Raw genomic sequence first — 14,226 nt, forward strand, 5'->3', positions numbered from 1 at the left:
GAATAATCAGCGCAGATAGTCATAGAGACATTTGTAGCACAAGTACATTTATCTTTTACCCCTGGAGCTAAGGTATGGCAGCTGCCATACCCAATTGACGCCTCTGCCACATCTTACTCTAAAATTAAATGGTTGTCATGTGGGGCCTCTACATAAGTATGCATGACAGAATAATGTATTTGATATAAAAATATAAAATACATATTATATTATATGTACATAAGAAACATGCTTGATTATTAGATTCATTGAAAAAGTACTTCAAAGAATAATCACAAATAAGATTGTCATTTGCAGCCATACAACTGCAGGTGTTCTAATGATCAATGTTAATTTTGACAAATAAATAAATAAATATCATATTTATATATTTGTCTTTTAGTCTTTTCAATGAAATTAACACATGCTCATGATCACATGCTGACAGGGTCATATGCCTTGTTGATGTTTGTTATTTCATCATTTCAACATCCCAAAATAAGGGATGTTGGAGGAGCCTCTGCATGGTGTTTATATAGAGGTGTCTCTGGCTGTAGCTTCACATCTCAGCATCTCATTGGCAGTGTGTGTGTCTGTGTGTGAGTGAGTGAGTGAGTGAGTGAGAGACAGTGTGTGTGTCTGTGTGAGAGAGAGACAGTGTGTGTTGCAGGTCTACGTGTGTGAAGCAGCCAAAGAGAAAGCATGAAGACCACCATGATGTTGCTAATCCTACTGGCACTGAGCTGCCTGGCACAGAAGCCCCAGCCATGCAGTAAGTAGGCTACAACAACACTGAATGGACTAACACAGGGGTTTTCAAAGTGGGTGACGGGGCACCCTGGGGTGCGGCGACGGCAGTCCAGGGGTGCAGCGATAGCCTGGTTAAGACCCTGAATCGCTAGCCACACCCCTTTAAATTTTTGTTTTGGCGATTCAGGGAGTAATGGAGTGAAACGAAATGTCAATTCAGGCTGAGTGTCAGGCTAGTGCAGCAAGATAATTTGATAATATTTGAAATTTATTTGAACATTTAAACATATTTAGTATCATTTTAAACTTGAAGTACAAAGTTATTTTCAGGCAGTTCTAACCAAAATGGCTATTATCTCGCTTAATTTCCTCAAAACATAATCACTAAAATATGCTATAAATTAGGAATATTAGGAATATAATAATGTTGGGGTGCCTCGGATGATACAAATATTTATAGAGGTGCCCCGAGCCAAAAAAGTTTGGGAACCCCTGGACTAACGGGCCTCACTGCACTAACAGGGTCTTTATATTCCAAGACTGTAGTCTGTTATTTTCTCGTTCTTGTCCGTCTATTTCACTAAAACATAGCACTCACATGGGAGGTGTCATCTTTGTTCTTTGTCCATGACTAACACCAGCTCCTTTCTCTTATTTTCTTTTCTTTTCTTTATATATTTTAGTTTATTTTTATTTGTGTGAAAGGAAGATATTTGCATGCTGGTGGTTGATCTTATTTAGTGTACTCTGGGACAATTCAGTTATACATTGCACAAAACTGTAGCCTCTACTGTATGGGCAAGCTCGTTGTTGTATAAAACAAACACATTCTAAATACAGATACATCTTTATGTATATGCATGTCTTCTTCTTTTTTTGCAATCAATCAATCAATCAATCAATCAATCAGTCAATTTCCCCATTTCTCACAGTAAGTCCACCTCTCCTGTCTGGATCCTTCATGTGGGTGAGTGTTTTTTAATTCAAAAGCAGCTCTAATTTCTGTCAGCAAAAAGATGTGAGAACAGCATTTGTAAGATAAAAAAATATATATTTTTGATCTTGGTTGAAAATGAACCTGACTCAAATCAAACTGTGCCTCTCCCTCCCAGCCCATCAACAGTAATGTGACACTGTTTACAAACTACTGGTACGGTGCAGAGGAACAGCGTTTCCGCTACAAGGGCAGCTTCAGCGGGAACGTCATCATCGATGCTCTTGAACTGTACAAAGAGGTGAGTATAGTATAGCAGTAAAAGTGCCAGTACAGTACAGTAGGCTACATTGAGTGATTGATTATTTTATTAGACAAAAATTGAGAACAGTACAAGTATAGTCAATACAATAAAAAATGTAGTACAGTACAAGTACAGTTAAACACGCTGCCTAAAAGGAGCATCCCAAATAAGTCCTTTTACTGTCTTTTTTACGTCGGAAGTCCTTGGTATTCAATTCATGGACATAACAAATAGCAAGCAAGCGAAAAACATTCAAAAATCATCGCAGTTATAAAAACACTATATGTACAGGGTAGGGGAAACAAGGGGGTGGGCTAAGGTAAGAGGGGAGGTGCTCACTTCTCGCCTGTCTATGGGAGAAGTGATAACTACCTCCGCCTCTGGCCTCCTGAAAGGTGAATTTTCAGGGCAGTTTTGAAGGAGGCCAGCGAGCTACATGTTTTAAGGGAAGTAGTCAAGGAATTCCACACCTGAGTGGCAGTGTGGTAGAAGGAGAATTTACCCATATTTGGCACAAGATGAAAAATGGGTTGCAAAATCGTGGAATAAAAATTATACGAAAAAATACAAATAAAATGATGACACATGTATGGCACATTAGGAGTCCACCAGCCTCAATACAACTCTGAGAGAGTACAAATGGGACCAAATGTTCTATTTGGACACCTTCAGGGTTCCTTGAAGGTGTTCCAAATGGACCATTACAGGTCTGTATTGAGAACAGTACAAGTGGGCTGTGGGCGCAACTCAGTGGGTTTACTTTGAGGACCACAGCACTAGTAGTATACATTTAGGGCTGTAGTTCTGTTTCTGCTAACATTTGTATACGTCTGACAAACATATCCACCACAAGCTGGCATGGTGATGATGCACCATAATACAACAGTGGGTAGAACAAGTGGCACCACTGTGAGTCTGGACCCAAATGAGGCCAAAAATAACTCTAAATGTCTTCCCTCAGCGCATCGTGTATCAGATCGACGAGTCAAAGCGTCAGTGCACCATGAGACCACTGACGTATGACTTCAATCCCGTGGTGGTGCCAAAGGACGCTTCCTTCGAGGGCCAGTATGTCGTGGGCAGCTACTCTGGACTTGGCATGGGGGTCGTGGTGGACTCCTGGAGGGCAACGGATCCCGGCGGCAGAGGTTAGATGTCATGTGTGTTTTCACATGTGGCCACAGACAGTACATTTCCTAAAAATGTTTGTACTTAAAGTTGTACTATGTAACTTTTTTTATAAAACAAATCTTAAAATTCTCCTAACTATTAAATCACAAAAGTTTTAGAAGATCCGCGCCGTGAATTTCAGCCTGTAAAGCCTTCTCTGTATGTAAACTGAGATCCTTGCCGTGGACCGGATCTCGCGCCAAATTTGCGTCATCACACTACCGGCCAATCACAGCGAGGGTTATACAACTGCCGGCCAATCACAGCGCATCTTGAAGTGGGGTCGCTATGGCAGCCATATTTGTTGTCGCCCGTTTGTACCATCCCTTCTCTAGGTAATTTCGCCTACCAGGCAGGGTGAAGGAGTCCGTATCTCTGGAATTACTGAACGCACAGGAACAAGGGACCCCTTAAAAGATAGATCTCAGCGAGGTGGAGGCAGACGCGGGGGTCTGAAGGTACGAAAAACGTCCGAAAGACGCGGACGCGACCGCGGTTTGTTATAGGGCTAATGACCACTAGTTGGGCATCTTACACAGTATGGCTTTAAGTAAGGTACTTAAGTACAAGTTTGAGATTTACTTTACTTGAGTATTTCAAATTTCCAACACTTTTACTTCTACTCCACTACATCCAAATGTTGTAGGCTGCCTTTACTCTACTACATTTATCTCAACACTGTAGTTACTAGTTACTTTGTAGATTTGTATAATTATTACGAAACATACATTAAACACTTCAGCATTTTGGCCATTTGTATACATCCAGACTTTTACTTGTAAGGGTGCCCTCACACCAAAATACCTATGAGAGTGGAATCCGCGTTCCGCCAATGCATTTCAATGAGAGTGAAGCGGTTTCATGCCAGCAGAGGATTTCTGCAAAAAACGCTCCCTTCTCATTGAAATGCATTGGCGGAACGCGGATTCCACTCTCATAGGTACTTTGGTGTGAGAGCACCCTAACATAGTATTTCTATATTGCAGTATTGATACTTTTACTTTACATTTGAGTACTTTTTCCACCACTGGGCCCCGAAATAACTTGTCGGGCAGAAACCTTGTATCAATTCTCACACATATATTTATGTACACTGCAAAATCTGTAGGTGTACACATCTTAAAGTGTGTGTGTGTGTGTGTGTGTGTGTGTGTGTGTGTGTGTGTGTGTGTGTGTGTGTGTGTGTGTGTGTGTGTGTGTGTGTATGTGTGTGTGTGTGTGTGTGTGTGTGTGTGTGCGTGCGTGCGTGTGTGTGTGTGTGCGTGTGTGTGTGTGTGTGTGTGATCTGTCTGTCTGTCTGTCTGTCTGTCTGTCTGTCTGTCTGTCTGTCTGTCTGTCTGTCTGTCTGTCTGTCTGTCTGTCTGTCTGTATCTGTATGTTAGGCTACCCTACATTGACCTGTGCATTTTTTTTTCTTTTTTTCTATCTGTCCCTACTACAGACTACAAGATAGTTGTTACTGACATTGGATGCATTCCGGTCAGCTGGGGCCCGATCAAGTAAGTCTAGCGTGGTACATTGGTACAACACTCACACAATAACTCAGTGGTTCTCAAAGTGGGGTCTGGGGACCCCCATCAGGAATCCTTGAAGAGGTTCCAGTGTTTTATTTGTGAGCTTTTTCTCAGATCTGCTGTTTTCAATAGAAATCGAAAGTATTTTTGAAATATTTGGAATATTTCTTAATGACACAAATCTTGTATGGGGTCCCCAACACAAAAAAGCATCTATTTTACAGTTTGGCTTTTAGGAGGAGATCTGACGAGAGTAGACAGATACAGATTGAGCCGCACACTGCCACTTCGGTCGTGAGACCTTTCTCAAGCTAAATAATTCACAAATGACTGACAAACACACTAAATACATTTCCACTGGTGCAAGCAACCAATCAGAAACCAGTCAGTGATCACTCGTTTCGAGCAGCTTTGTTAACAAGGTCATGTGACTTATAATACACAGTGCATGCCTATGATGTCCTCTAGTATCATTAAAAATAAAAAATAAACAATACAAAGGAATTAAGTCATGCCAAAAAAATACAAAGAAAACCAAGAAATCAACAATTATACAAAAAATCAGAAAATATCATAATGTCCTACTCCCAATGACAGAGTGGAAAAGAAAAGAAAAGAGATACAGAATGTACAGGGACCGGCTGAGAAGTTATAAGTATTCATCTTTGGAAGAAAACGATTATAGCATTACATTCAATAACAGTTCATCATTAAGCCCTCTAGGTCAGGATGAAGGGTCTGTATATCCAGTATGCCTCACAGCATTTGAGTAGAAGATCATGGTTACCACCTCTCTTTGGAAGGCTGACTTGTTATGCCAATAAAATGAAAAGTAGAGATGTCCATAATGTATTTGGTTCCATACACTGTCAGAGTTACAGACATTTTGGTTTTAAAACGATGCTAAAAGGATAACACAAAGGGCTGGTTTTCATTGTCGTGCTGTGCATGTATTCAATCATCAAGACAAGACATACAATAATATACTGTACAAGAAATCATCAACACTATAATTAAATTAAAGAGTACAGAAAAGAATTGGTCATTTCTGGTGTCAAGCTTAGAAGACAAAACAATTGGGGGACAGACACTGTCAGAGTTAAGGGGAGCTTGAAATGTAAAAGAAACACAGGTTTTTAAAGTGAACCTTCTGTCTCTCCAGCTTCTTCAACAACACCATTGTGCCATCATGCGCGCCCCCTGAAGAGCTCAACGTTCCCGACTTTTGCCGCCACGCCCCGATGATGAGTGGCAGGGGTGGACGCCAGCCTCCGGCTGACTTCTTCAGTCGGGTCCTGAAGCGGAAGTGAACAACATCCACATCAGAGGCGTTGTAGTGCCCAAGTCTAATACTCTGCACTGCTTGCCAAAGAAATAAGGAGTAGCAGAAATAGCCCCGTTTCTGAAATAGTGAAGATAATTGATCTACAGGCTCGCCTAGTGACGCGTCGAGAGCCAGTAGATCAACTATTTTCACTATTTGTTTGTTGCCGAAACAAGATTGTTTTGGAAAATGTTCCCTATAATCCCAAAATGTGGATGCCACGCTGAAAGTGATTAATATATTAATGATTGCATACTAATAAAAGGCTCATGAAAATCAGACTGATCTGCTAAAACAACACAGAGTTGGAGACAATTTGCTGAAGCAACTGCTGAATGAATGCTTGCTTGTCATGGAGGATGTGGTTGTCTGATATTGATGTGTTGTATTATTCAGATCAAATAAACGGTGAAGTCCCTACAATCCACTACACACTTTAGTTGTCTCCTCTTTTCAACACCACAACTTCCTATGCTGTACAAGAGTTAAGCTTCAGGTTTTGCAGATCCATTGATTTGTGACGTGTGAAAAATTTACAAATTTAGCAGCCGCTCTTATTAATCCGGAGCGATTTACAATAAACACGGACAGCACAAGGTAATACATCAAATGCATAAAAATAGTAATCTAGGATTGTTGGTGAACCAAGAACCAGTCTTAGAATAACCAATCAACATTGAAACTATACACACTTTCAGATGCCAGGTCAAAAATGACCTGGCAACTCTACATAACCTAATCTACACAATCTAAATGTCATTTCAGCCTTTGTACTGCAATATCGTCGGGTCTAGGGCAAGTAGCACTGTGGGCTACGGTGGAGTGTGAACACTGAAGGTAATGCTGTACTTGTGTACGACTAGCATCACAGCTACCTTACAGGCCCTGTAAAGGCTTCCTTCACTCTGTGCACCTTTAGTCACTTGACCACAGCGTGTTTGCATTCAGAAACCCTGATTGCAATCAATAGCTTTTGTATTGAAGCATCTAGAGGAGATATAGTACATTTCTGACTGGGCTGGGCAGCAGTGTTCTCTATGGCAGATTCATCAGGTTTTAAGGTTAGACAGCCCAGTCTAAAACGTACATCTCAATACGTGTATGTGGGTACTTAGAAAAGCACTATGAGATATTAATAAACTTCTGGTGTGCACTAGGTTTATAGGGTTATTGGGTTAGGCTTAAACAGACATTTATTTTATTGGGTGAAAACTATTGTATCACCCTATCCCTGTTTTATGTTTTTATGTTTTATTTTATTTATTTGTTTTATTGTATTCATGTGTATTTTTTTGTTAAGCACTTGCGCTTCATTTTCTGCTCTGTAAAGCACTTTGAGCTGCATTTCATGTCATGAAAGGTGCTATACAAATAAAGTTGTATTATTATACACACACACACACACACACACACACACACACACACACACACACACACACACACACACACACACACACACAATGATCAAGGCCTTTTTACCCTCCACAAACACCTGCTATTGTCCACCTATAGCATAGTCTGTTATCGAAGCGTTTACTTTTTCCTTTTTAAGTGCAATGTTTACACCTTTGCAATATCTATTTTTTTCTTCTTACTTTGGCCATGTCCCATGTTGATGTCGTGCCAATGCCATGGCTCACTACCTTAAGATATGACTATGGCGATTCTGCTGTAAGGCTGAGGATGTTATTCATGTCTTTGCTCTGGTGAACCCTACCAAATACTTCTGCCGCTTTCTGAATGTGTTTTATTCTGTCTGTCGTCACAGGCACCACCACAACCCCCTGTCTTTCTGTTGGTTTTCTTTGGTTTTCATGCCCACACAGATGGACAATGACGTGCTCTTGATTATCATGTTTTTGTGTGTGTGTGTGTGTGCATGAACTATTTTGTGTGTGTGTGTGTGTGTGTGTGTGTGTGTGTGTGTGTGTGTGTGTGTGCGTGTGTGTGTGTGTGCGTGAACTAGACCTTTAATAGCAAAGTGTATTTGTCAACGCTGGCTTTTTGCTGTCCCATCTTTGGTAAAACAAGAAGAAAAAAAAAAGAAAAGAAAAACTCTGTGAGTCTAGAAAAAAAAGAAAAACTCATGTCGCTGGATAATGACACATGTCATCTTATTATTTGGTGTTCTCTAGTCAGTGGTTCTCAAAGTCATGTCCAGGGGGTCCACACAACACAACAAATAGTTTAAACTACAGTATTTTCCGGACTATAAGGCGCACCGGACTATAAGGCGCACTGTCAATGAATGGTCTATTTTCAAACTGTTTTCATATATAAGGCGCACCGGACTATAAGGCGCACATAATAGACGCTACCATTGTGTTATGCATCCAACAGATGGAGCTGTGCTAAAGGGAATGTCAATGTCAATGAATGATCCATATATAAGGCGCACTGGACTATAAGGTGCACTGTAGTTTTTTGAGAAAATTAAAGGCTTTTAAGTGCGCCTTATAGTACAAAATATGGTACTTAAAGGGAAACTAGGTAACTTTAAGAATATTTTTATATATATCTATTTACATTTTTTAGCAGTCATTTCCCATTATCAGTCACTATATTATTGTGCGGGGGTGTTTCCTTGCAGAAAGACGCATCCCCCTGGCTGTATTGTGGTTCTGTTCCACTGTTTATGTTGACATTCATCCCTTGGAGGGAGGTTTTTGTCAGGGGGAGCTCAGCCAGAGCTCTTAAATTGCTCCCTTTGAACTTCAAAGGGTGTTGTGCACTGAGGTAATTGATTGGGCCATAAAAGTGTCAAGGGCTCGTTAGTGGTCTCTCTTATCAAGGAAAGCATCAAAGACAACTACCTGTTTGATGCCTGTCATAGAGGGGAGGGGGAGGGGGGGATGTGTTTGTATACACAGACTTGCCTAGTTCCCCTTTAAGCCTTATTTTATTTTTCAGCTCTTTTTGGAAAACGACGACAAATGTCGACAAAATCTTCTCCTATTGGGGGGTCCCTGGCACAAACTCTTTTCAGATGGGGGTCCGTGGCCAAATACACATAAATATATATATATATATAAATTTGGTTTGAGAACCACTGGTCTAAAGTACCGCGAGGACAAACACTGACAGGACATGTTGCTTTATGAGGTTTATGAGGTTATAGTTATATCAGCTGTTTAGCTGATGGTCCGTTACGGGGCGCCCCCAAGGGGCCGCCGGAGGCGTTGAGTTTGTGGGACAGCTCTTCCTTGTTGCCTCCTCCTGCCCACCCTGCTTTTATGTACACGCGCACACACACACACACACACACACACACACACACACACACACACTCAATCAATCGTGACACTATGCTCAAGCACAAGAAGGGCACATGTTAAAACGACACACATGCATGCATGCACGCTGACACACATCTCCGTGGGGACAGTGGGACCACCCACCCATGGGCCCACCCATTCCCACCCTGTGAATAGAAATCTACTACAAGTGCATGATGGGAGAATTAAAAAAGAATAATAATAATAATAATAATGTGCCAGCACGCGTCTCTTCGATGTTAACGTTTTTTCTTTTTCTTTTCTTTGTTTCTTGTTTTTAAAAAGATATTGATAAAAAAAAAAAAGTGTTAAATTTTATTTTTGGAAAGGCTTGTGACTACATCATGTTGTAAGTATAATTATGAATGTAGCGTGTGCACACGGAATAACGCATGAGAGATTTATTTTGTACTGACGATGGGTTTTTCTTATGGTTCCTTGATGGTTCTTTACCTTTGGGGGTGGAGCGGAACTGGAATGGAATGCAGCCTGCCTGCTTTGGTTGATCTGCTTCCTATTAAAAAGGACATTTGTGTCACTAAACTGTCTGGAATGCGTCCTCCATTGCTTTTCACTAGGTCTAGGAGGCAATTACATCACTGCCGCTAGAGAGAGCTATCCCTCTGGGTCATGAAGTCATTTAGAACGGGCTAATACTGATATTTTCACAAATTGGTACCACCCAAGGTGACCATACGTTTTTTACATTTTTGTCTTCCTACATGTCTCTAGTTTACGTTTTGGTATGATAACCCTTTCTGAGAAGTAGCTTAATTGATGTTATCACCCGCTAGTCGGTGTCCCATTAACTTTACTTGGTAGGCTATACAGGGGAAAAAAAGGGAAAAAATAATCTGCTTTAAGTATGAGGGATCAAACTAAGGGTTTTTCATGATTCTGAATCCATTGCAAGCATCTGTTTTGCACGAAAAACATTCCTTGCGCTAAAAACGACGGTTTAGTGGTTTGAAAAAGGGAAGAAAAGTGATGAGTCATCACTTTTCACACGTTTGAGGGGGCCGTTTTAGCCCAAGGAATGTTTTTTGTTCAAAAAAGAAAAAACTCAGAAAGGGTTATCATACCAAAATATAAACTAGAGTCATGTACAAAGAAGAAAATCCAAAAAATGTACGGTCACCTTGGGTGGTACCAAAATTTGTATTAGCCCCTGTACTAATTAGGTGTAGGAGGCAATTACATCACTGCCGCTAGAGGGCGCTATCCCTCTGGGTCAAGAAGTCATTGCAACCGTAGGTCGCGGTTTATTATGAAAACCGTCACATCATGTCTCCGTCCGTGTACCACTTGGTTTGACGCTCTGGCATCACTGTGATGTCAGGGGAACCACACTAATATAATCCCTTTTATGCCCATATATGGAGATCCCTGATGTCATCAATTTTAAGCCCATATCTAACAGGACTTCATATGGGAAAGCCCATGTATGGAGGACACATCGGCCACATAACAGAACCTATATATGGCCAAGACAGTATGTGGCTGGTTCTACAGACAGGGATCTCCATATATGGGCATAAAAGGGATTGTATGTATGATGTCAGAAGACGTCATATAACGAATAACTGAGTAAGCATGTTTGGGGTCTCACAGCATATTTCCATTTACATGGATCTCCATATATGGTTATCAGGGGTATATGGTCAACTGGTTCGATATACAGTACATCACTGGCCAGATGGCCAAGACCTGGCGTGACCTTTTACTAGTCTTTTTGTATTGGATTTCTCATCATATAAGAACTGTGTTCCAAAAATAAACACGCCTGATGATTCTTATCATGATTATTATTAGAAACATGTTGAATCAGTTCTAAAAGGAGCTGGCTAAACAGACTGTGATGTTTACAGACAGCTCTCTTTTTTTCCCGCTGGTGGGGGGCAAAAGCAATATGTAATATAACATAATATGTAATATATTACTCTTGATTCCAAGTAATAAGAATATAATATTACTTAATACTCTCCTGAGTAATATAGCCCAATACTGGTCATAATACCTGACAACATCGCCAGTAATGGAGATTTGCCTATGGGAATTCCAATAGAAAAAACACAATGCCATGACCCAGGGTTATTGAGTGAGGTCAGGACTTTGTTACTCTTTTGTCACCAGCTGTAATGACCTTATTTGTGGCATCACTGTAGAGAAGACAATATCACTGGTGTTCAACCTACAGGTTGGGAAAAGCATTTTCAATCAAACAATCCACAATTCAAGTTGCACAAAGATCAGCGGCTATCGAGTGATATATCCCAGGCTGATATAGCACCTACTAGGGGTGTAACGATATAGTAACTGCATCGAAATGTAATTTTTAATTAAAAAAAATGAAGTATATTGAAATGAAAACAGCTAAAATCGAATCGTATCATTTGATTTTGTATAGTATTGAATCGGTAGTGCAAATAATCGATTGTACCGATACTATCTACTTGTGCATTATATTTAGCATTTTTAAGAAGACATTTTTAAAAAGAGGGGTTTCATTCGTTTTCCTTTCCATATAGCTACACTGGTCGATCGATAAATGTGTGCTCATGTCAAGGTGCAGGTTTGTCCATATGTGTTCAAATACAATGTCCATGTATTTGCCAGATAATCACTGTGTTTACTTATTTATATCCATTATACATTGTTCCCTTAAAAACCTGCACTATCCACACTTTTCACATAGATTTAATGTCTTTGCTAAATAGTTACTATATTGATTTTAAATCATTGAATCGAATCGTATCGTATGGCCATGAATGAACCAATATCGTCCATGTATCGTATCGTCAACCATGTATCGTGATATGTATCGAATCGCTATTAAAATGTATCGTTACGCCCCTAGCACCTAAAATTGAAGTTGCACAAAGACTTAACACCTTTTCAACAGACCTCTCTGCTGAGTTACTTTACTCCACAGAAAGAGACAATTTTCGTCCGTACAAGCTTGTAGATCAGCTATTTTTCTTAATACATTTAATAGCTTTATTTCTTTAAAAGGGTCCCCAGTAAAACCATCATTTTAACCACTTTAAGATTTTTACGACTGTTTTTTCTGAATAGTATGCTACTGTGTTTTATTTGTCTGTCACTCAATGTTATATGAGTTTAAAAAAGAAGGGGGACCCCAATTGGAGCAAGCCCAAAAGCCTTCTTGAGGTGTTTATCCTTTTAGTTGACCTGGTAGTGAACTACTGTCATTAAACTAGTCTGTAGGCCTACTTTTTCCTGTGCGCAAACTATCGATACAGTCTTCAATCAATCAATACATACATAAATTGCAACATGTTGTGAGCTTAAAGCTTGATTCAGCTATCTGTTTTAAATGTATTATTATTCTTTTGACCACCACACCATTTAGTTTTAATCCTATTTTAGTCACCTGAAAACATAGTATTTTCTAGTCTAAATATAAAAATCTTTGTCTTTTAGTCTTAATTCTTAATTATGAATTAAATGAACAATGCTCATGATCTCATGCTGACAGAGTCACATGCCTTGTTATTGTTTGTTATATCGTCATCAATAAGTGAAGTGAGACTCATTGCAAAATACTTTTCCAAACATTGTACTTTTACTCCACTACAAAATTATTTGACTTTAGTTTACTAGTTACTTTTGTACTTAAAGTTCATTTTGATACCAATACTTTTGTACTTTCACTCAAGTAGTACATTTTGAATTCTAGACTCTTGTAACATACAGTAGTATTTCTACGTCGCAGTATTGATACTTTTACTCAAGTAAAGAATGTGAGTACTGTTTCCACCACCGCTGGATGTAAGGTCAAATGTGAACAGCAGGGTGTCATTTGGGCCTTCCCCTGATGACCCACATGACGCCCTGACCTGGTCACCCTCTGTTAAAATGTCCCTCTTTACGCAACACAGGCGGTTGTGATCCCATAGCCCAGGGACGTCAAACTCAAATACACAGAGGGCCAAAGTTTATATAGAAAATGGTACTGGATGGGTTCAATGTTTATTTAAAACGTATTGAAATGATTGCACAAATTGAACCTGGACCTAACACAGCCTATATTATTGCATTAATCATTACAATAATTAAGTAAAACATAAGATCATAAAATCAGTTGCAATTATCTTCTTATGGCTCTGTCAGTAATTTCAAGTGAAAACAGCAAAAAATACAATTTCCTTCAAAAATCAATGCATTATTAAAGCTCAGTTTGCTGCTCTGTGATCCTCACCAATCACTGATTTCATACAGTAAAATGAGAAGGTAAATAAAATCCACACAGAAGACACACATGCCCTATACATCCGTGAACATGTACAGTATAGGCTACTCTGCCTCCCACCTGGCTTGAAAACCCCTGTTTTTTTGGGGAGAGGGCCGGGGGTCCTCTACATGCGTCAATGCACTCGCAGTGCATGTGACACAAGCTTGCAGTTTGGCAATTTGTTTATTGTTTCTTTGCATGACACAATACAACTAAGTATAAAGTAGGACAGTGATTAATTTAGTCAATTATTAAAAGATTGCTCTGGAAAATACATATTATATAAGAAACATGCTTGATTATTAGATTCATTGAAAAAGTACTTCAAAGAATAATCACAGACATAATTGCAGCCATAAAACTGCATGTGTTCTATTATGATCAATGTTAATTTTTACCAAAAAATACATCCTTTGAATAACTCACAACTTAGTTTTAGTCATCTGCAATTGTTTACGTTCTTAGTCTAGTTTAAATATCAAAATCTTTATCTTTTAGTCTTTTCGATGAAATTAGCACATGCTCATGATCACATGCTGACAGAGTCACACGCCTTGTTGATGTTTGTTATTTCATCATCCATAAATGAAGTGAGACTCATTGCAAAGTGTGAGTGTGTGGGGGGTCCGCCCAAAATAAGGGATGTTGGAGGAGCGTCAGCATGGTGTTTATATAGAGGTGTCTCTGGCTGTAGCTTCACATCTCAGCCTCTCATTGACAG

At 39.7% G+C, this 14,226-nt stretch overlaps 1 protein-coding gene across 1 annotated transcript; it reads left to right on the forward strand.

Moving 5' to 3' along the window:
• The first annotated feature begins 563 nt into the window (after nt 1–563).
• Nucleotides 564–6,290, forward strand: LOC308286134 (ependymin-like). Its single transcript, XM_080727091.1, has 6 exons — nt 564–751; nt 1,662–1,696; nt 1,842–1,964; nt 2,929–3,115; nt 4,579–4,636; nt 5,814–6,290. The coding sequence occupies exons 1-6, from the start codon at nt 682–684 to the stop codon at nt 5,959–5,961; spliced, it is 621 nt and encodes a 206-aa protein (XP_080583217.1). The 5' UTR covers nt 564–681; the 3' UTR covers nt 5,962–6,290.
• The last annotated feature ends 7,936 nt before the right edge of the window (nt 6,291–14,226 follow it).

This window comes from Nannobrachium achirus (genome assembly GCF_963921795.1).
Source record: "Nannobrachium achirus genome assembly, chromosome: 5".
Taxonomy (NCBI): Eukaryota; Metazoa; Chordata; class Actinopteri; order Myctophiformes; family Myctophidae; genus Nannobrachium; species Nannobrachium achirus.

What these genes read in the sequence shown, in the direction of transcription:
- LOC308286134 (XM_080727091.1), top strand. Translation starts at nt 682, where the DNA reads ATGAAGACCACCATGATGTTGCTAATCCTACTGGCACTGAGCTGCCTG. An exon ending in CTCTTGAACTGTACAAAGAG is followed by an intron (nt 1,965 to 2,928) that starts GTGAGTATAGTA and finishes GTCTTCCCTCAG; the next exon opens with CGCATCGTGTATCAGATCGA. An exon ending in GTCAGCTGGGGCCCGATCAA is followed by an intron (nt 4,637 to 5,813) that starts GTAAGTCTAGCG and finishes CTGTCTCTCCAG; the next exon opens with CTTCTTCAACAACACCATTG.